At 40.7% G+C, this 22499-nt stretch overlaps 2 protein-coding genes across 17 annotated transcripts in view; one reads left to right on the top strand and one right to left on the bottom strand.

Annotated features, from left to right (window-relative positions):
- The window catches only part of BCKDHB (branched chain keto acid dehydrogenase E1 subunit beta), a 290535-nt gene that overhangs the window by 135926 nt on the left and 132110 nt on the right, over positions 1-22499 (top strand). Inside the window, exon 11 of one of the 11 annotated variants that reach the window (XR_012157977.2) lies at positions 2433-3452. The exons of the other annotated variants lie outside the window; for them this stretch is intronic. The gene's annotated coding sequence lies outside the window, so the exon portion shown is untranslated. Of the gene's footprint in view, positions 1-2432; positions 3453-22499 lie in introns of those variants that run through there. 11 annotated transcript variants of the gene reach the window in all.
- Positions 13890-22499, bottom strand: part of LOC144930411 (uncharacterized) — a 45878-nt gene continuing 37268 nt past the window's right edge. For 4 of the 6 annotated variants that reach the window (XM_078852130.1, XM_078852131.1, XM_078852132.1 and 1 more), the window contains 3 exons: positions 19140-19316; positions 18252-18328; positions 15515-16132 (listed from right to left, as the gene is read on the bottom strand). In XM_078852130.1, coding sequence (XP_078708256.1) covers positions 19288-19316 — 29 coding nt within the window. In that variant the 3' untranslated portion in view covers positions 15515-16132; positions 18252-18328; positions 19140-19287. Of the gene's footprint in view, positions 14290-15514; positions 16133-16309; positions 16395-18251; positions 18329-19139; positions 19317-22499 lie in introns of those variants that run through there. The other 2 variants (XM_078852128.1, XM_078852129.1) reach the window with 2 other exon arrangements.

Genomic DNA, 22499 nt, shown 5'->3' on the forward strand with positions numbered 1-22499 from the left:
GACACAGCAGTTGGCAGAGCGGTCCTCAGAGCAGTTGTTCCGTGACTCCTACCCTCCTCCAGAGGAAAGCTTGTAATTCACCAAATGTGGAATGGACGTGAACAAGCACTCGAATAAGAAAAAACAGTTGGTTACTTTCTCGTAACTTGTTCTTCAAGATGTGATGTTCACGTCCATTTCACCACCCACCCTTCTACCCCTCTGTCAGAGTTGCCGGCAAGAAGGAACTGGAGGGGGTCGGGCCGGCAGGGGTATATATGCATGGCGCAGTGGCCCACCAGCCTGACGGAAGCCGCTAAGGGAAAAAGTTTCTGTCGCTCATGCACGCGGTGCGTGCACACCTAATGTGGAATGGATGTGAACAACACATCTCGAAGAACAACAGTTACGAGAAAGTAACCGTTTTTTACACAGCATAAGCGCTTGTGTGCCCAGCACTATGTCAGAGCTGAGGTTGTTTTATTATGCCGACAGGAGAGCTCTCTCCCATTTTCATAGAGCGTTTTCACCAGATGCGCTGCAGTGGTGCTGCACATGTAGACACGCCTTGAGTATATTTTTCCAGACCTGAAGAAGAGCTCTGTGAAGCTAGAAAGCTGGTCTCTCTCAACTACAGAAGTTGGTTCAATAAAAGATATTACTTCACCCACCTTGTCTCTCTAACATTCTGGCACCAACATGGCTACAACAACACTGCAAACATGAAATCTGTGTTAAGTCAAAACATTTTCTTTTTGGCCTGTTTTATCCATTCTGTCATTAGAATAATCCTCAAATTGAAAGTCACAATAGCTTAGATTCTCTAAACATGTTAACATCTGGAGACTAACATCTGTGCAAACAAACCTATTTCATATGTTATATAATCATGTGTACCTCTTCCTAACTAGAATTTGTTCAGCAGTGAAAGAAATGAATTGAAGCTACTTGTATTTCCCCCCCTGTATATTGTGAAGTCTGGAGGGTTTATGCTTCATTTCTTAAAAAAAAATAAAAAATCCAGGAACGTGTATGACCTACAGTATGAGAGTCATCCAACACATTCAATAGCCAAATGTATTCAATAACTGAGTATACAACTCCAGTGTCTTCACAAAATCATAAGATAATAACCTCAACCAGACATAATTAAGATGATACATTTCTTTTAAGTAACATTTCCTTATTATATGGGAATGCATATCTAGGAAAATAGCAATAATATCTAAAATATTTCCCCATGAGAGGAGGAGGTTGGTTTGATAGACCACTCAGAATCTTGTGAGTGGTCTATCAGGAGACTTGGCTTCTGAGTCCATTGTAAAATGGGAATAAGAGTGCTTGCATACTGATGATGATAATAGTGAAGCACAGTATTTGAAACATTGCCTAGTAGTCTCTCCAATTTATCTGCTGAACTCTTAAAGTCTGTTCCGCATAAGCTGACTCTGTCCATCGTGTGCTGGTGGCTGCCACGGGACCTGTTGCCTTTGGGGCAGAGACATGGCCTCTCCGCTCCCAGCCTGGAGGGCTGTGTTCTGGGTGACAGTAATGTGAGAAACATTCTCATTATTAAAGAGATGTGGAAAAAATAATACAAGCCACAGAGTTTTACCTTGTGATTCCTAGCTTCTAGCTCAACGATTTGTTGTAGTATTAAAGCATATCTTTACATCATGACTGAAGGTCTTTCTAAAAGACTGCAAGTGATGGAGAATTTACCACATCCTTTGGAATAGATTATGGAAAGTTTTCATTCATGTTGTCATATCAACATGTTAATAAGCAAGACCTGTAACTAAATAAAGACAGTCTTCCCTTTTTTGTAAGTGGCTCCTACCTGCAAAGTTCACATCTGGATCTAAATGTCCCCCCAAAATTCACAGTTGTTTGGATCTGGCATTTTTAGTGCAAACCTGTTTCAAGTTGTAGCTAATTGAATGCAATAGACTGTTTGCCCAATTAGTAAATCATAGTATTTAAAAAATGTTTAATGTAAACTGAGCTTTTGGATTGATAAAAGGAGTTATTGTTTTCAAGAGCAAATCTGCCAATTGTCCTGTTTTAGAAAGTTAGACAATTTTTTAGTTCTCAGAATAACTTGCTCCAGTGTTAGCTTCTTATTTATTAACAAGATTACTAGTACAGAATGGGATTATAACATCTATTTGGTTGAAGTGCTTTTGAAAGTGATCTTTTCCTCTAGGCATGTGTGGATACCAGTTACATAGATTTGGCTTGCCAAGTGGGAAAATGGTGTTAGCCTCAGTAGTAGGATATTTGTTACATCTGATAGGGACATTAATTTATAAAATAGGCAGAATTACTCTTTTGCATTGAATCCATAGGTACTGATTATGTTGAGTGTCTAAGAGCAAAATAGGGCTTTAAGTGATTAGTCACTGTTGAAACGTAGAGTTATAATAATACTTTGTATAATACTTTATCCATAGTCAAAGCACTTGGCAATCATTCTCACAAACACCCCAGGGAGTTAGGTAAGTAATCATTACCATATTCCTTTTATGGAATATTATTTATTTTATAGTACTATAGAGTATGCATGCTACTTTATTAGCCATATAATTATGTGCTCTTGTCTAAACTGCAAATTCATTGTGGAGAACACTGAGATTGATTGGAGGAAACATTCACAGGTAGTCAATGATGCAAAGTTAGGCCAAAGAAGTGGGCTTTTAGGACCAATGTGTAAATTCAGAGGAGGTTGCAGGTGATTGAAAAGTAAGTGGTAGCTCAAAAAATGAGAAAACTGAAGCACACAATGGTTAAGGTTATGGAGGAAATTATTGCAGTGCTGGGATTAGAATGTAGAAGTTCCCAGTCCTGTGTTCATGTTAGTGAAGTTACAGATGAACTGAAAACCTGCGGCTTTGTTTTTGTCTGCACCTGTTTTTATTGGTGTTGCGCATCGGCACACTGTAAGGATCTACAGAAAGTATAGTTTCTTAATAGGCTTTTCAGTGTCAGTGAACTCGAGAATGACAATATAACCCCAATACCACACTTATATGTGGCAGCACATTTAACTGCTCTACATCTGCTTTTCCTCATACCTGAGTTCTACAGTTCACTTGCTATCCCCGTCTGATTGAGTTAGGGTATTGGATGAAAGGTAATTGGTTTATGATCACTTCAGACAAGACTGAGGCGAAACTGTGTAAATAGAAATCTCTGGATGACCTGATGGGGTTGTGATAGCTCCCAGTCCTTGGTATCAGTGATTTGCAGTCTTTGGATTGTAATTATCCTGGTTTGCTGCTCCTGGATTCCTAGTTGGCAGCAATTGCCTGAATTTCTCTCTGCTTTTCCTTTCCAATGTGAATCTTACCTTTCCTATCTAGATTATCTCCTGGATGGATTAATGTAATGTGTTTTGCTTGTGAAGACCACCCAGATGCTTTAGTTACTGAGGAGAGCAGACCTTTGGTTGGTGGGTGAGACCAGAATAAGCACATAACATCTTTACTCGGCAGTCTGCCTGGGCTCCTTATGTTCAGAATCAATTCAGTGGTTTTTATAATGATCTATTAAGACATAAATGGTGTGAAAAATGCTGATCCTGGGGACCACTTCTCCCCCTTTTCCTCCACCATGAAAGCTTTGCAGTCAGCTAGAATGCTCTTGTTATTATTCATCCTTGAAATTCAGCTCTTTGGGCAAGTGGCAGGGAGATTTCAGCTGAAATCCTTGGAAATTATCTGTTGTATAATAAAAAAAACAAACCATGAGCTTCTGAGATACTGTTCAGTGGTGTGCGTAGTAGTTTACTGGTTTCCACCTTAGGGCTCTGAATCGCCAACGGGAACGCTCAGGTGTTAGCCCCATTCTGACTCTCGCCTTGGTTTTAAACAGTTCATACTGGTTCATTTGTGCCTTAGGCATTTCAGCCACCACCTCAGCTAAGGGTCCGCTGAACTGCGGCCTCAGCTCTACCATGTATTGGTCTGTAGAGATGCTGTACCCAAGACAGGCCCTTTCGAAGTTTTCTAAGGCGGCCTCGGTATCATCGCCTGCCTTGTAGGTGGGGAACTTTCTGGGATGGGAATTGGTACCTGGAGAAGGATTGCTAGGGTTGTTGGTATATTCTGCTGAGCCCTTGCCGTTTCCATCTCCAGTTCATGCTTCCTCTCTTTTTCTTTCTCTTCCTCCACATGCTTCCTCTCTTTTTCCTTCTCCTCCAGTTCTTTTTCCTTTGCTTCCATATCTTTTTCCTTGGCCTCCATAGCTGTCCCGTGAGCAGCCGCTTGGTGGTGTTCTGCCTCTTTTGCTGCCTCCCTTTCTTTGTCCTTTGCCTCCATTTTTAAGTAAAAAAAAACAAAACTTCAGGTCTGTGAAGACTTGTGAATTTCCCTGCAGGAGGTTAACTACTCTGCCTTTAGGTAGAGGAAACTACAATTCACAAAAGATAATTCCCTTTTGTCTCTGCTCTGGCCCCAAAGCAAAGCAAAAAAAACTTCCAACTATTTCCAGTTGGAGACCTGCTTTCTAGCAGCCCAAAGGATTTTAAAAATTTCCTTTTAAAATCTGTTTTTCTGGTTCAAAAAATCTCAAATTGATCTCAAAAAATGATTTCAAGTTAATCCCGCTGCTCTGCCACCATGTCAAGGTTCCTTTCCCACTCTGAACTCTAGGGCACAGATGTGGGGACCTGCATGAAAACGTCCTAAGCTTACTTTTTCCAGCTTAGGTTAAAACTTCCCCAAGGTACAAACTATTTTACCGTTTGCCCTTGGACTTCCATTGCCACCACCAAACGTTTATCTGGGTTTATTTTTATTAGGAAAGCGTTGTCTGGAAACGTCTTTCCCCCCAAAATCCTCCCAACCCTTGCACCCCACTTCCTGGGGAAGGTTTGGTAAAAATCCTCACCAATTTGCATAGGTGACCACAGACCCAAACCCTTGGATCTTAAGAACAATGAAAAAGCATTCAGTTTCTGAAAAGAAGGATTTTAGTAGAAGTAAAAAGTATCACGTCTGTAAAATCAGCATGGTATATACCTTACAGATTCAAAACATAGAGCATCCCTCTAGGCAAAACCTTAAGTTACAAAAAAACACACAGACAGGAATATCCATTCTATTCAGCACAGCTTAATTTCTCAGCCATTTAAAGAAATCATAATCTAACGCATATCTAGCTAGATTACTTACTAAGTTCTAAGACTCCATTCCTGTTCTGTCCCCGGCAAAAGCATCACACAGACAGATTCTTTGTTTTTCCCTCCCCCCAGCATTTGAAAGTATCTTGTCTCCTCATTGGTCATTTTGGTCAGGTGCCAGTGAGGTTATCCTAGCTTCTTAACCCTTTACTGGTGAGAGGATTTTTCCTCTGGCCAGGAGGGATTTTAAAGAGGTTTACCCTTCCCTTTATATTTGACACCTGCCTATATTGTTAGGAAACATAGGGGCATGGACTATAGACCAAACTGTGCTTGGTTCTGTCTTAACTTTTCAAAATCCAATATCTTAACTATTAAGGTGCAGAAAATGCAATGAAGTTGGTAAACTCCCTGCACTCTTGATCTGATTCCAGACAATGTACATCTTTAGAGCACATAGCAATCACTTTTTTTAAAAACTTGCTGAAGAGAATTATTGTTCGGTTTTTTTGCTTGGCTGGCATCAGATGGTGCACCAGATTTTATTGTTAAGTTTTCACTTTGTCAATGCCTGATTATTTTGAGATTTCCAACTGAGTTCCATGGAAGCTTTTTTTTTTTTTTAAATGTTTAGATTAAATGTCATTGTAGTAGGTGTGTGAAATTTGACAAGTGAAATGTATTTAGTGGCCCAGAACCTGGGCATCATTTATTGTATGAAATCTGATCTTTTTTTGTTGCTTTTTTTTAAAAAAAAATTCTTTTTTGGTAAAATGTGGTAATGGTAATTCTTAATAAAAACAAGAGGACTCGGAAGAGTTATAAACGAACACCAATTGCATGGCCTCCTTCAGGTTGCTATTTCCTATCCAGGAAACAAAACAGTTTGTCCTGATTTGTAAACATATAGTGATCTGATTTTGTATTGAGACAGGCAGCAGTATGGAACATTCTTGCATACATTGAGGAGAACATAATATCCTTTTGCGCCTAATTTCAACCACTTAATGAAGGCTAGTAATTATTAAGCATCTGCTGCTGCTGTGACTGTAACTGAAAGACGAGAGTGTTTCATGATATATTTCTTAAAAATTAGTTGGGTTATTAGAAATTGAGATAGAATAAATAATTCGATTCCAGTGATACTTGATTTGTGATGTGAATGCTCTTAAATGTTAGGGAGCTTTTCCAGTTTTCTGCAAGATATCAGATCTTTAGGGAATATGAAAAGAATGGATATTGTAATGTTATATTTGAAGAAATAATATATTTCTGATACTGGCTGTTCTGTGACTAAGGGCTTCATCCACTAAAATCAAGAGCAAATCTCCCATTCACTACAGCGGTGCAGGATCAGGCCCTATCTTTATATTCAGCAAGAATTTGGGGTAAAAATGCATACGCCTACTATAAATCAGCACAAGATTTTAAAAATTGATTTTTTTAATGTAATTTAAGGTTGTGCGGGAGGATTTTAAGATATTAGATTCTAGAGTCTTGTGAATTTTGCAAATATATTGAATGCAAGGTGTGATGCTAGCAAATCAGCTAACCTGTGTATGACTCATAGCTTAACAGGAAGAAAAGGAGTACTCTAAGGTGCCACAAGTACTCCTTTTCTTTTTGCAAATACAGACTTAACACAGCTGCTACTCTGAAACTTGACAAGAGGCATTACAATTGTATCAGGACAATGCACTTGTATGTGAATATCAAAGAGAAGATGTACTAGACCAGCAATCACTAACCCATTCATTTGCAGCAATGGAAATCAAGGCGAGATGCTAAATGTGCTTGTTTGTATACCTGTATCCTGTTAGATGTTTACCAGTGTAACCAGATTAGCTTTTAGATGCTAAATCGTTTTCATGTCTAAATTGCCTTACATTATGTATGCAACTGTGTTCAGTTAACCTTAAGATCAAAGATATTAGACACTGCAGGAAACTAATAAACTGAATTACAATGTAGATATTATCTATCCCTGTTATAATGAATGACCGGCTGTTGCCTTATGTAAATGAGTGTAACTAGATTACCTGTGCATGCATAGGAAATTGAAGTTAACATTCAAAGTGGTGGGTCAGTGTGTGCTCAAGGAAGAATCACCCCCCAGTCACATGCTGTGCTCAAAACACTCAACAGCTAGCTTCAGCTATAAAAGAGAAATCTCGGGCCTGATCCTGCACCTCTAATCTGCTGAACTTTAAACAGGCAAAGGTTCAAACCATAGGACTGGGATCTCCAAGTAGTTACTTGGAATTCCCTGGAAAATGCAAGAAAAGACTCTAACAGACTCTACATCTAAACTGCATTTGTAGTCTAACCTTTTGGGATGATTCCAGAGAAACCTTTGCAAGCCAGTAGACTCGTCCATCACTGCTACAAATCTGATATAAGGACCTTGCAAGCATTTGTAATGTACTGTATATAATCTTTTAATTATTCAATAACTCTCTTCTTTTCTTTTATTAATAAATCTTTAGTTAGTTAACTAAGGATTGGCTGACAGCGTGATATTTGGGTAACATCTTGACCTGAGGGCAAGTGCCCGATTCCTTGGATTAGTGGAACTTCACATGTGGTGAATTGGGTTTCCAGTAACCTCTCACTATATTAGACCTGTGTGTATGGATGGGAAAGGGCTGGAATGTCTAAAGAGGACTGTTTGGTTTTTTGTTAACCAGTGTGGTGCTACAGATGCTCTTTTGCTACTGATTGGTTAATGTAATTGCAGAATGAACCACCAGTTTTTGGGGGTTGTCTGCCCTGTTTCTTGTAGTCTGCTTTGAGTGTGACATTTTCAGTGTGGTCTATTCCAGGCACCCGGTCACACGAGGTACTTGAAAATGAGCTCATCTTTGAAATAGCCACTTGTGACCTTCCCTTTATAATTTTAAAAGTGAATTTAATTCTGTTGAAAAGTGCCCAATTAACATTGTATGAAACTGAATTATCCACAAGACAGGCACCGCATGGCAGTAGTGATGCAAGCTACCCCACATTGCTTCATCCATGCAGCTCAAACGTGACTTCCTCTTGAAGTAAGAGGATAGTTAATTCTGTACGCAGTTCAATCTTTGACCTTTCCAAAGACAAATTCAGCAAATGTCAGTATCTGTTTAATGATTATTTTTTTCCACCTCAGAAACTGGACTGAAACTATTGATTCTTCTTCGAGTGCTTGCCCACGTCTATTCCAAGCAGGTGTGTATGCACCTCGTGCACAGTTGCCAGAAGGTTTTTTCACTAGCTGTATCCTGTTGGGTTGGTCCAGGCGCCCCCTGGAGTCATGCCTCCATGGCGCCATATATAGGTCCCAACCACACCGCTTCAATTCCTTCTTATCACCTGTGACGGTTAGCCAGAATGCTTGTTTCTTTTGTTTCAGCAAGCCTTCTCCCTAACGGTCATTGTAGCCAGTGGTTCTCTGTAAATAGTTATCTTAGTTAGTTTAGTTGTTGTAGTTGGTCTTATAATATAGTATAGTTCGAATTCCAGTAAGAAATTGTTCTGGGGTTTTCCCCCTTTTCCACCCCACTTCCCCAGTATCGGGGCATGCCTCAGTCCCTGGAGTTTAAACCCCATGCAGCTTGTAACAAGCCTATGCTCACCCATGCCGAGTCTGGGGCAAAAAGTCTTGAGCGCAGTGAGACCTGTGCTGGGCCATGCAAGCGCGGCACCATCTAGCCCGGCACCATTGACTCCTACCCCAACAAGGGGTCAGTAGAGTCTGACACCGCAAGACTCCCCTACCTGGGAGAAGCATGGAGAGGCTTTGGAGCTGCCCTCCGTGCCGGAAACCTTCAAGGCAGCGAGAGAGCTCATTGCCTTCCCTGCCCAGGTGAGACCGGGCACTGGGCTCTAGACTAACGGCACCCCAGAGACTCTCGGTGCTGTCCTGGTGCAAACCAGCTATGGTACCATGCCGGTCGTGATCACCTCGGCACTGGTCCTTGGTGCCTTCTGGCAGCAGACCAGCACGGAAGCCACCCCGGTCCCCAGTTTCCCAGCACCACTCCCAGGCACAGGCGGGAGCTATGCCCCTATGGCCCTCTCAGAGTGAGTCCTCCCAATTGGACTCGGAGGCGGAGTCTTTTGTGTCCAGGTGGAGCCAGCACAGATCAGAATGCAGATGCTCAATGTTGGACAGGGAGATACAGCAATTTCCCTCATGCCATGGCAATAGCAGGCTCCAGCTCTGTGGATGCCCTGGGTGTTCCACTAAGCCCAAGGGTCCTATTCTAGGAGGTCATTGTCGGTGGCATTGGAAAGCCACACACCACCTCCATCTCCATCAGTTTGGGACTAGCTGCCCCACCACCCCATGCCAAACTGCTCACTGCATCTGAAGACCAGGCACTGCATGATCCTCTCGGCACGGAAGGTCAGGAGCAAGAACCAGTCCCTGCTAGAGCATCGTCTTTGTCATTGTCAGATGAAGCAGTGGCTGGGACAGCAGGGTCCATCAACATCTCCTAAAGAACCAGAGGTTCCATGTCGAGGAAGTCTGACTCCTCAGACCCTATAGTAGATATCCTGGATCCCTCAGGGTCCTCCTGAGTTACCCTGCCACTCATTAAGATGATACAAGATTACCACCAAAAGGCTGTAGCAGACCCCTGCCACCAATGGCAAAGAGGACAGAGAGGAAATATTACGTCCCCTCTAAGGGATTTGAACATTTTTTTACGCACCCACCACTGGACTCCTTAGTGGTGGGAGCAGCGAGCAAACACGAGTGTCAGGGGCATCAAGGGCCCTCACCCAAAGCCTGGGATGCTAAGAAGCTGGACCTCTTCAGGAGGAAAATCTACTCTACCATGGGTCTTCAGCTTCAGATCTCGAACCACCAGGTGATCCTCAGCAGCTATAGCTTCAATTCATGTGGAGCTATGTCAAAGTTTACAGAGCTTCTGCCAGAAGAATCTAGGGCAGTTTTCTGCCTTGGTGAAGGAGGGCAAGCAGGTGGCACGACCTTCGCTACAGGCAGCCCTGGATGTTGCTGATTCGGCCGCCTGGACCATGGCCACGGCCATGAGAAAGAAGCTCTTGGCTGTAGACCTCAGGACTCCCATATGGGGTCCACCAGACCATTCAGGACCTCCCATTTGAGGACTCATCTTTCTTTTCAGAGAAGACTGACTCATGGCTTCATAGCCTTAAAGACTCAAGGGCTACCCTCAAGTCCCTGGGCCTTCAGACCGCAGTGAAGGCATTTTAAGCCCTAGCCCCTGCCTCGATTCTATCAACCTCAGAACAAGCAGGACTATTCCAGGAGGCATAACAGAAATGATAGGAGGAGGCCTCCTCCTTTTTCTGCTCAGGGCTCTGGACAGGCAAAACAGCCCTCCGGACAGAAACAGGCCTTTTGAAGGTGTGCCTGAAGGTGGTGCACAAGTTCAAGAACTGGATCCAACTGTCCAATCTTTCTTGTGCCAACTATCCCATTCCTACCCTGCATGGGCCCGTATTATGTCAGATACTGTGTGGAGCACCCAGTGATAACTAGGAAATTCTCTCCAGTTCAGCTCCCCACCTCCTTCCCACCCCTCTTCACCATCCCTCTTCAGGGATCCCTCTTACGAGCAACTTCTAATGCAAAAGGTGCAGATGCTTCTATGAGTGGGAGCGGTGGAGGAGGTTCCTCAGGAACTAAGGGGCAAGGGATTCTACTCCTGTTATTTCCTGATCCCAAAAGCCAGAGGTTGTCTGACCTATCCTACACCTGCGAAACCTCAACAAATTCATGAAGAAGCTGAAGTTCCACATGGTCTCTTTGTCCTCCATTATCCCTTCCCTGGGTCTGGGGATTGGTATGCTGTCATTGACTTGAAGGACAGTACTTTCATATCTCAATAACAAGGTCTCAGGTGATTCCCTACCGCTGTAGTTTATTCACAAGGTGCTACTCAAGGTGAGGAGGGACGGAGCCTTGGTGATATTGATAGCTCCAGCCTGGCCCCATCAGAACTGTTACACGTCTGTCCTCTAGCTGTCAGTGGAAACTCTGGTCACTTTACCACTGCTCCCAGACCTGATAACTCAGGACCACGGCCATCTTTAGCATCCTAACCTCGAGTTTCTCCACCTCATGGCTTGGAAGCTCCTTGGTTAAATCCGTTGGCATTTGCTTGCTCAGATCCCTTTAAGGAAGTCCTCCTTGGCAGTAAGAAGCCATCCAGTAGGGCTACCTACCTAGCTAAGTGGAAGAGATTTGCGATCTGGTCGTTGCAGAAGCACACTTCAGTACCTTTTATCTTGGACTGCCTTTTGCACCTGAAGCAGCAAAGGCATTCGATATCATCGATAAAGTTTCACCTGGCTGCCATTTCTGCATTTCACCCAGGCGTTGCTGGCCGATCAATCTTCGCCAATCCTATAGTTGGCCATTTTCTTAAAGGTCTGGGCAGGTTATACCCTCAAGTATGACAGCCAATCCCTGCTCGGGACCTTAACCTTGTTCTTTCCAGACTAATGGGGGCCCCCCCTTTGAACCATTAACAACATGCTTATTGCTCTATCACTCATGGAAGGTGGCATTTCTGGTGGCCATAACCTCTGCCAGGAGGAGGTCTGAGCTTAAGGCCCCAACTTCCGGGCCTCCATATACTGTTTTTTTTAAAGGACAAGGTTCAATAACATTGGTGCTTAGGGAACTTTTACTGCAAAAATTGAGGTGCCAAGGGAATTCAGGTGCCCGCAGGGTTCAGGGATAGCTAAGCAAGCATTTTGTGAATCCTGGTGGTGCCTGATTCTGGAATTTAAATGCATAAAGTGGCAGTTAGGCACCTAGGTCCTTTGTGACGCTAGCCCTATGTATCTACTTGACTAAAGCAAATATACTCCAGTTTCAAAACTATTGTCAGTATTCTGATAAAAGTGTAGTTCAAACTGTATGTACAATAAATTGGAAAGGTGCTTTGGTTAAAGGGTTATGGCTTAAGTGTTGTTGTTTATAAAGTCTAGTAAATAGACATTCCAGATAGTGTGGCCAACCTACTATAAATCATTTATTGCTCTATCATGTACTTTGAGTATATTCTGGGTCCATCATCCAAGTGAAAAAAATACTGCCTTTCTTCTTGAAGTAACTTCCCTTGCAAGCAACTAAAAAAATTGCGACCCTGGCACTTCCAACCACTGTGTTTGATCATCTGGTCAATTTTTGTCCACTAGGTAGAAATCTGAACTATATCCTTTTCTTTGGCAGTTGTAATGCATCAATCACCATGGTTATCCAGGCACCGGTATGGATGATTAACAATAGCTTTATGCTGCTTGAAGAATTCAAATTTCCTTTGTTAATGAACCAGGAATTAAATGATTTAATCCTTAAAGGAGGTTTTTCTGAATTTTAAGGGAGCTCTTTTGATTGGAGCTATAATGCACCAATGTAAGAAAGGCCTGGGTGGGCAACAAGACATTGGCAAATACAATAATTTATTTGGATGAGGTTACAATTGTACCTAGAGGGAAAGTTTGTGTTAAGATTTTCTTTTGTTCTTGATTGAAGGAGTGACTTTAGGTTTGGAAAACATTATTACAAAAAAGAAAAATTGCCAGGAATTTTGGAACCTGGTATACTGGCTTATTTACATGCGGAAAAAGAAAATGTCAATAATAATTGCTTAAGTATAGAAGGTTTAGGGCTATTGTCTGTGAGTGACCTCCTTCATTTAGCATTTTAACTCGTGTGATATCCATACTAAAAATGAAAATGGGGATATTAACTATTTTTACATCTGTTCAGATGTATTTTCTTTTATTCCTTTCAAGTTAGTGTTCTTTAATAAAATAAATCTGGGTGGTGTGGTTCTTTTCTTTCTGTTTATCATCTTCCTCCTGGAGAACAGAATGGCGTTTGTTTGGAGAAGAAAAACCCTAAGTAAAACATTTCAGAGGTTTATTTCTCCATTTACTAATGCTTCACTGTTGACTTGCAATATGATGGAAGCAGTTATTGCTCTTTAAAATGCCTGTGAAAACCATTCATTTCCTATTACCAACTATAAGGTTAAGTTTTTCTTAGCAGAGAAATGCTGTAACATTTTTGGCTCAAAGGCTAATGATGTCTTGGAAACAATGGATTAAATATGGCAGAAGGAAAAAGACACCGTTCGCAAATCAGTACACAAATCACCTATGGTTTTTTTCTATCTAAAAGTAAGTGGAAGTGCTTCATTTTGTATTCTCATAATTCAAATACAGTCTGTCAGAAAATGTATAGAGTATAGGCTTTGATCAGAAGAAGAGATATTTACCATCTGCGCTGGGCCTACCTATTCAACAGAAAAGTTGTTTGTTTGTGAGCCCATGAAAGAGAAAAAGCTCAAAAGCAAGATATTTCAGTGCTACTCAGGACACATGGGGAGGGGTGAAGAAAAGGAAGCTTATATAAATGAGTGCCCTGGCTTCTGTACACTGGAACTCCTTATTCAGGGTCCAGGCCTCTCTTGCTGCAACTACGCAAGCGCAGGGCTGAAGTTACTCTCCAGGGTGATCAGTGTCTTATAGATGGTTGTCTCCTTGTACAGTAATATGTGTTCCTGGGAATGTGGTGAAGGCTTTCGGCCCCTGTGTGGTAAGAGTCTCTTGCTGGGTATCTGACTGGTGAGGTAGGGAATCTTGCCTCTGCTGGGAGGTGCTTCTCCAGGCTCAAAGGGCTCACTCTTCTGTCCCTCACTGTCCAAGTCAGGAGGGAGATTAACGTCTTCACCTTCCTGGCTGAGCTCCAGTTTAGAGCAGTCACACAGGAACAGGTGCTTCCAACCATTTCTCCACTTTATGTATCTACCTTAAACCCATGAATTAGGACTTAGGGAACAAAGTTCATGAGTATCCTGAGTGCATTGCTCCTGCTGCTTCTAGGCACTTGACTTTTTCTTAGGGCTGGACAGGTTCTTGTCATACTTGCACCAGTTTTATGCTGGTGTAATTCCATTGACTTCAGTGGAGCTACTCCTGGTGGGAGAGGAGAATCAGACCATACTCTTCCCCTAAGTAGAGGGCAGAATTGGGCAGCCATGGAATTCCAATTTAGATATTACACAGCAGCTTCAGTTAGAGTACAGTCTCTGTGATTGTATAATTCAGGAGCTCAGTGGAGTTTTCATCCATGGAGACTTCTTTAGGTTGAATAAATCCCCAGGGCCTCTCCACCTACGATTTGTGGATACTGCTGACTTCTGTAAAAACAAATGTGTGTTTGTTACCTTTTCCTCACATCTCCTTTCTTCTTCCATTTATTTGTTTCCGCTACTTTCTGTGTCTTACTTTTTAAGACTGAGTCCATTTTGGAGTAGGGATTGTCTTTTACAATACAGAAAGTCTATACTGTTCCCAGCACAGTAGGGTTGTCTCTGGGTTGCAGCTTCTAGGGGCTACTGTAATGTCATTAATAATAATAATTAATAAGGTCTAGATCTTGCAGAGGTGTGGAAGAGGCCAGAGGGAGCACATGTTAAGCAGCTACCAAGTGGAGTGTTTACTTGCTTCCAGTACAGCAAGCTGGAGTTTCCTCAGCAGTAGTGTGGATCTGCAATTTGTGTCAATGTTCAGAAACCTATTCAAAGATTTCATTAATAGCGTGCCTCATGTTGCTGTCACCATGAGATTTCTTCACGCGCGCGCACACACCCTAGCTTTCCCAACATGTGTCAGGTGGCTATACTTGATTATCTCTAGTGCTCTCTGGACTGAATCTGTGCTGGGTTTTGTTTAGAATGCCTAACTCCTGCTACTGAGCACATTCCTACAAGTATGTAGTAACAAGGGGAAAACAGTAGTGACTCTTATGGAGCAATATATTTTCCATACATCTAATTTGAAATGCCTGGTATCAGATTTAAATGTCAGGCTTCTAACTCAGCCCCAACAGAAATAGCATTAGAAGTACCACTGAAGTCAATGGGAATGATAGATGTTCAACACCTCAGAAATCAAAGCCGCTTATTTAGGTGCTTCACTTGAATTTCAGTGCCTAACTTTAGGCAACTTCTATAAAACATTACCTATATTAATATTGTGTATGTATTTATGTGCACATGTTTATAATCAAATGAAGTATAAAGGACTCAAGCTTTTGTGGTGGTATGATTTTACTCATGGGTCTTCAAGAGTCACATAGCAAATTCTATAAATTTTGGAATCTTTTGCGTGGACATTCTGGTTGTATAAGAGCCCTATGGATGTGCGATATTAACTAGGTTACAGTTTCCCAGCTGTCTGGGAGAGATGCCCAGAACTAAGAGAGACATCCAGTTCTTGAACATTGAGAAACAGTTGCTATTGCAGTAAAATAATAAATGAAAACTTCTGTTCTCTATGGCTGTTTATGTAGAGTCCAGTTTTTGTTTCTGAACTTTAAATGTAGCTTTTCATTTTTGTACATTAGTAAATCTTAAAATCAAACATGCTGCCACATACTTAGCTCTAATTAGGTCTTTTTTATTATTTTTATTTGTATTATCATGGTGCCAAGGAGTTCAGTCATGGATCAGGTCTCCATTGTACTAGGCATTATACGAACACCCAACAAAAGATGGGCCCTGCCCCAAAGAGCTTACAATTTAAGTATAAAACCAGAGACAAGGGATGGACAGCAACAGTTAAACAGAGAATTACCAGGAAAGAGTAAGATAGTATAATAGGTGGTGGTCTTAGCGCACCAGCAGCCCAGCTGTTATCAAGTTTTTTGAAGGAATCCTGTCAAAGGAGAGTTTTGAGGAGGGTTTTGTATACCTGATCACAGGGATAAAAAATATTGATCTCCTTAGTAAAGCACTTTTTCATATATGAGCGAAAAGTGCTATATAAAATCTAGGTATTACATTGTTGTTTGTTATTACTGAAGCAGCTCATAGCCATCAAGCCTTAGGAAAAGGAATGATAAGGTTTCCTCTCTTCATCTCACATCCTCTGTCATTCTAACTGAAGTTAAGATTTATCCTTTCGGAGGGAGTCATAAAGCTTCCATGTCCTTTTTAATTTAAATTCTCCCATGAAGTAGTTGTATGTCTGACTGTTATCCTGTAATTAGAAATCAGACAGATGGCTCCTGTCATAAATATAAAGGGAAGGGTAAACACCTTTAAATCCCTCCTGGCCAGAGGAAAAACCCATCACCTGTAAAGGGTTAAGAAGCTAAGACAACCTTGCTGGCACCTGACCAAAATGACCAATGAGGAGACAAGATACTTTCAAAGCTGGAGGGGGGTGGGGGGAACCGTCCCCTGTCTCTGTCTGGGTGATGCTTTTGCCGGGACCAGAACAGGAATGCAGGTCAGAACTCCTGTAAAAAGTTAGTAAGCAATCTAGTTAGATATGCGTTAGATTCCTGTTTTTGTGTCTTTTTGTAACTTAAGGTTTTGCCTAGAGGGATTCTCTATGTTTTGAATCTGATTACCCTGTAAGGTATTTACCACTCTGATTTTACAGAGGTGATTCTTTTACTTTTTCTTCAATTAAAATTCTTCTTTTAAGAACCTTATTGCTTTTTCATTGTTCTTAAGATCCAATGGTTTGGGTCTGTGTTCACCTATGCAAATTGGTGAGGATTTTTATCAAGCCTTCCCCAGGAAAAGGGGGTGTAGGGCTTGGGGGGATTTTGGGGGGAAAGATGTTTCCAAGTGGGCTCTTTCCCTGTTATTTTTGTTAGACGCTTGGTGGTGGCAGCATAAGGTCCAGTGACAAAAGATAAAATAGTTTGTACCTTGGGGAACTTTTAACCTAATCTGGTAAAAACGAGCTTAGGGGGTTTTTCATGCCGGTCCCCACATCTATGCCCTAGAGTTCAGAGCGGGGAAGGAACCTTGACAGCTCCCTTTTCCCTCTCTAAGACACACCTGTGCAGTGAGCATGAGAAAGAATAAGCACATTCCTCTTTGTGGGCTTTGAGCATCACTTCCATGATGTACCCAGTATCATCAGGCTGCTCTATTTAGAAATCAGAAGCTGATTAACCTCAGGTCTTCTGAATGGCCATAAGTATACTAGCTGAATCTGAGATGTTCATACCTATGGGGAAGATTTCCAAAAGTGACTGGTAATTTTGGATGTCCAACTTAAGACAATTTAAAGGGGCCTGATTTTCAGAAGGTGTTGAGCTCCCACTCCATGAAAATCAGACCTCTTAAAGCGTCTGATGTTAAGCAATCAGAATCACAAATCACGTTTGAAAATCTGGGTTCTACATTTTCTTTTACATTTCCACCTCATTACTGACCTCATTATGTTTTTGTAAGTAAAATACTTCAGTCAAGGTGGTTTATTAATTGTTCTCTGAACATTTTGGCCTGGCCAGTCAAATAAGCTGTATTCTTAAGTGGAAGTTGAAATACTGCCTTCTTTTTTATCTAGAACTGATAAACCTTTCTTAAATAGTTCATCCATCTTTCTGCTGCAGCAGACGCCAACATATTAGCTCAGTCTTAGTTCAAAATAACTATTTACAAGTGGTCGGATGTGCATGTTTCTCATTACCGTCAACAGGAATGACATGAGAATCAAAGTAAAGTGCATTGGACCACTCCAGGAAAAGCACTGTTTATGAGGTTTAGGTTTGTCTTGTCCCTTTAGACGTGAATGGAAGTCGTCATTTACTTACAGAAAATGCTGTGTAATATGACACGTGTGGAGTGCCTAAGATTCTCCTGATTTAATCTTAACATTTTTATCTTAGGACAGGCAGTACAGAGATAACTCTTTCTCAAGAGTCTAGATGGTTCTACACTCTCCATAGCATAGATACAGCATCTGTTCATTGTGTTCTTAAAAATGTACGCAGTGTTTCATTTTTTTTTCTTCACACACCAATATTGGCACTTAACATTGCTTAAACATTTACAAATAACTATATAATTTAATTTTTCATTAGGGTGCTGTTGGGATTTCCCTGCTCACTACCATATGGTGACATTTACTCTCATGATGAGGACTAATGTGGCTATTTTCAGACAACTGGGTCTTTTAGCTAAGCTTGCCTAGTGGCGTAGATGTAAGGGTACTGCCTTTAGTGTTGAAGGTATTGGGTTCAAATTTCTGTGGTGCCAGGAAGTGGGGATTCTGTGGTTTTTGTTTTTATTTTCCAGACAGAAAATAAGGTGTAATTTTTTAACAGTGAAGGTAAGTAATCATTGGAACAATTTACCAGGGGTCATTGTGGATTTTCCATCTATGGGGAGAATCAAGATTGACTGCGCCTTCCGTCTTGTTATCCTGGATTTCCTGCAAAACATTATGAAAATTCAATGTTGATAAATGCAAAGTAATGCACATTGGAAAACATAATCCCACCTATCCCTGTAAAATGATGGGGTCTAAATTAGCTGTTACCACTCAAGAAAGATCTTGGAGTCGTTGTGGATAGTTGTGGATAGTTCTCTGAAAACATCACTCAGTGTGCAGCAGCAGTCAAAAAAGTGAACACAATGTTGGGCATCATTAAGAAAGGGATAGATAATAAGACAGAAAATATCATATTGCCTCTATATAAATCCACCGTACGCCCACATCTTGAGTACTGCGTCCAGATGTGGTCACCCCCTATCAAAAAATATACTGGAATTGGAAATGGTTCAGAAAAGGGCAACAAAAATTTTTAGGGGTATGGAACAGCTTCCATATGAGGAGAGATTAATAAGACTGGGACTTTTCAGCTTGGAAAAGAGATGACTATGGGGGGATATGATAGAGGTCTATAAAATCATGACTGTGTGGAGAAAATAAATAAGGAAGTGTAGTTTACTCCTCATAACACAAGAACTAGGGGGTCACCAAATGAAGTTAATAGGCAGCAGGTTTAAAACAAACAAAAGGAAGTATTTCTTCACACAACGCACAGTCAACCTGTGGAACTCTTTGCCAGAGGATGTTGTGAAGGCCAAGACTATAACAGGGTTCAAAAAAGAACTAGATAAATTCATGGAAGATAGGTCCATCAGTGACTATTAGCCAGGTTGGCCAGGAATGGTGTCCCTAGCTTCTGTTTCCCAGAAACTGGGAATGAGTGAAAGGGGAAGGATCACTTGATGATTACCTGTTCTGTTCATTCCCTCTGGGACACCTGGCATCGGCCATTGTTGGAAGACAGGATACTGGGCTATATGGACGTTCAGTCTGACCCAGGATGGCCATTCTTATGTTCTTATCAATGCAGGCATGTAATACTTTGTGTAGACCACTGATCAGTCATTGGATGGGAATGATCTTGTCACTGTAGAATAAGTTATACTTAAACCAGTCATCTAATACTGAAAAGCTCTGTACCCCATTACTGATCCACAGATTATCCATTCACTTTGAAATAGGCTTTTCCTGATTTGGAGAGGCTAAATTAGGATGTCATAACAGTATCCATCGAATAAAGGCTGTTTTTTTTTTTCTAATCTGTCCTTTTACATTGACCTCAGCATCATGGTATTTTGTCACTTTGTGTTGAAAAATGTTATTCTCTTGGAGATTTGTCCTATCAAAATAAGGGCCTACACAACTAGATGTGTATCTTTTGCCTTTACAGTAAGGAAGACATCTCCGTGGATATCAGTAGAAAGCTATCTTTAATTCCATTTTCTCTTAGCATTGCAAGCTAGATTCATTGCCTTCTATTGAGGCTGACTAGAGTCCTTCAAGAATTAGCTGTCAGATGTGGTGAAAGAGTTTCCTCCTTGCCTTGCCTTTAAGGAATTGGTAGTAGAATTTTGTCATTTCGGGCTGGTGAAACCCAAAGTTGCAGGAAAAAAGAACCTTCATTTCCTACCTGTAATTTTGGTTTGTGCACTTCATCTGGAGTACTCTCAAAGACTTTCCAAGTTTAGTCTACAATATGATTTAGATTTTTTTTAACCCTTTTTAAAGATTTAGAGGCCATAGGTTGGTCTCTGTAGGCAGTTGAAGTCCTGTGAAACCCTTGTTTGTGATGAAATGCAGTCCTGTGCAGAGTCAGAAGCCTGCACAAACCTTATGCACCATTTCAGCTACATCAGGGTGAGCTTTATACATATAACAAACAAACATGAATTAAGAAAAATAGATGTGAGAATAACATTCTCTCAGTATGAGTTTCTACAAATAGCAGATGAACTTGCTGGCTTAAATCAGACGTAAGTTGGCTTAGGTGTTGTATAGATGAATTTCCAACAATATGCTTTTTTCCATGTATAGGAATGCTTTTCTTATTTTTACATTAAAAAAATTAATAATGCATTCACTGTTTTTTCTTTTTTCTCTTAGTGGGCTCTTATTACATACTTTCCCCTCTTTGCTATGCTATTAACCCTCTCCTATTTTGCTATAAAACCAGAAGAAAATCTGCAAAGACAACTTTGCATTTGATTAGTGCTGACTGTAGTCTTTCCTATTGAGTGAACTGTCATTCTGGCATGGTGTTGCTAAAGTAGAGAGACCAAAATTACACATAGGAAAACATTTTTCCTTTCATCTGCTGTCTCTCAGAGTTTGGAGTTCTTATGAAACTGAAGGGTTCACTGTGGGTAGTGGATGGGTCTAAATGCGCTGAGGTTGTAATGCTGGTTATATACATATATATGAGCTTGATCCATCTCTATTGGTGGTCATGGTAGTTTCAAATCTTCTTAACCTCCAAAATGTGGATATATGCAAACTATTGCTTTGTAAAAATCTCCATTCAAAGTAACTCAGTAAGGAGTTTTATCCTCATCATAGGTGTTTCTTTGTAGAGTTATTTAATTCTGTTCTTGCTGCTGCAAGACACCGCCACCACTAATGATCACTAATACAACTGTCGCTCTGAATTAGTTTATAAAATCTAGACTCAAGGCAATAAAGGGTTAAAAATAAGTCATCCTACTATATAGGGCATGCATTTCTTATTCTTAAGCCCCCCCCCCCATTTTCTTATTCTTTGGTTGCCAAGAGCTCAAGGCAGGAGAAAGTGAGAATCATGAGGATAATGCAAAAAAGCTGCTGATGTTGTTTCTGAAGCTTAATTTTGTTTACTTTTATTGGCATACATCATTTAAGTTTATGGTATAGTTGTCATTTGTTTACTAGTAATTCTGTGATTTTTTTTTTCCTAAAATTGTGTACAGATGACTTTTAGGTCACCTAAAAGATGTTAAACATTAGTGAAATTAGCATTGTTGCAAGTTTTATACATTTCAGTGATAATGCCAGCATCACAAGGCTATACTATGCAATGTTTTATGACTATATGAGTGTAAAGCAGGCTTGTATTTCTATCTTATAAGAGAAATTCGGAATCCTTTTGTGAGTGCAACTTTTACTGATTTAATAGTTTGTGTTATAATTTTAAAATATAATTGCTTTGATTGCCCAGACCAAAAGGTCTGCTCTCCTCTGAAGTCGTCATGAATTTGCTTATACAAATCTTCTTAAAAATTGAGTCTATTCCTAAAATGGTAGTCTGCCTGAAGAAATAGCATGCTTAAAGAGTGGCAGTACTCAGTTCCTTCTCTAAAGAAGTAGCTATATAAATTTTTTTGTTGACTAATTTGTGAAAGAAGTTTGTAATTTCATTTAGTGAAGTAACAAGCTTTCAGTGAAGGTCCCAAATGTTGGATATTGTTGAAACATGAGACAGAGATGAGTTATGGGACCGAGAAAGAGAGATGCGTTGGCATATTGTTTTAATTTAAATCCATGAAATAAATAAATTCTGTTGGAACGCATTTGTTACATTTGACAGGAAGAACATTCTTTTGAATACTGATGCTTAACAATGGTAGTGGAAATATCCCAACATATTACTATACTTTTCATTATAAATGTTTGTAAGGGTGAATGAAGTATCTTTAAATACAATTATTTAGCTTTATAACATAGAAAAGGCACCCATGGCTCCCAATGTTATGCATTGTTTACTGGCAGGTTCTAGTAAAGTAGGTGGAAGTTCATGAAAAACATTGACACAAATGTCACTTACATAGTAATAACTTTTTGTCTGGGGTTAAAATGGGTCCTGAGAGTGATGTACTAGATTTAATAACAAATTACTAAAATTTACACAGTAAATAAGATTTTGTTAACCTTGCTACCGTATGTTCCTTTCCTTTCTGCATTCGCCAGTGATGCTTAGTGGAAGTACTGCTGGAATGTGATCTGTTTTGGAGAGCTATCGGTCTAGTTTTTGATAGGTTCCTCCTTCCATTCATTGCTAGCTCCCAGTCAGCTGCCAAGTACTCCATCAATACAACTAGCAAAGCATCTGAACCAGGTGGCTGGATCATTTAACGAGTTGGAGGCTGGCACTAGCGGGGTTGGAGAAGTTGGGATGGGAAGTGAGAGTATGAAGACAAGAGTTGTAAATTTGAAACGTATGGAAATATATAAAGTGCAATATATGGGAGGGGAATATTCAGACACTAAGAACTTCCTTGGACCATGAAATGTTAGTTTC

This window comes from Lepidochelys kempii, chromosome 3, assembly GCF_965140285.1.
Source record: "Lepidochelys kempii isolate rLepKem1 chromosome 3, rLepKem1.hap1, whole genome shotgun sequence".
In the NCBI taxonomy this organism is placed as follows: Eukaryota; Metazoa; Chordata; order Testudines; family Cheloniidae; genus Lepidochelys; species Lepidochelys kempii.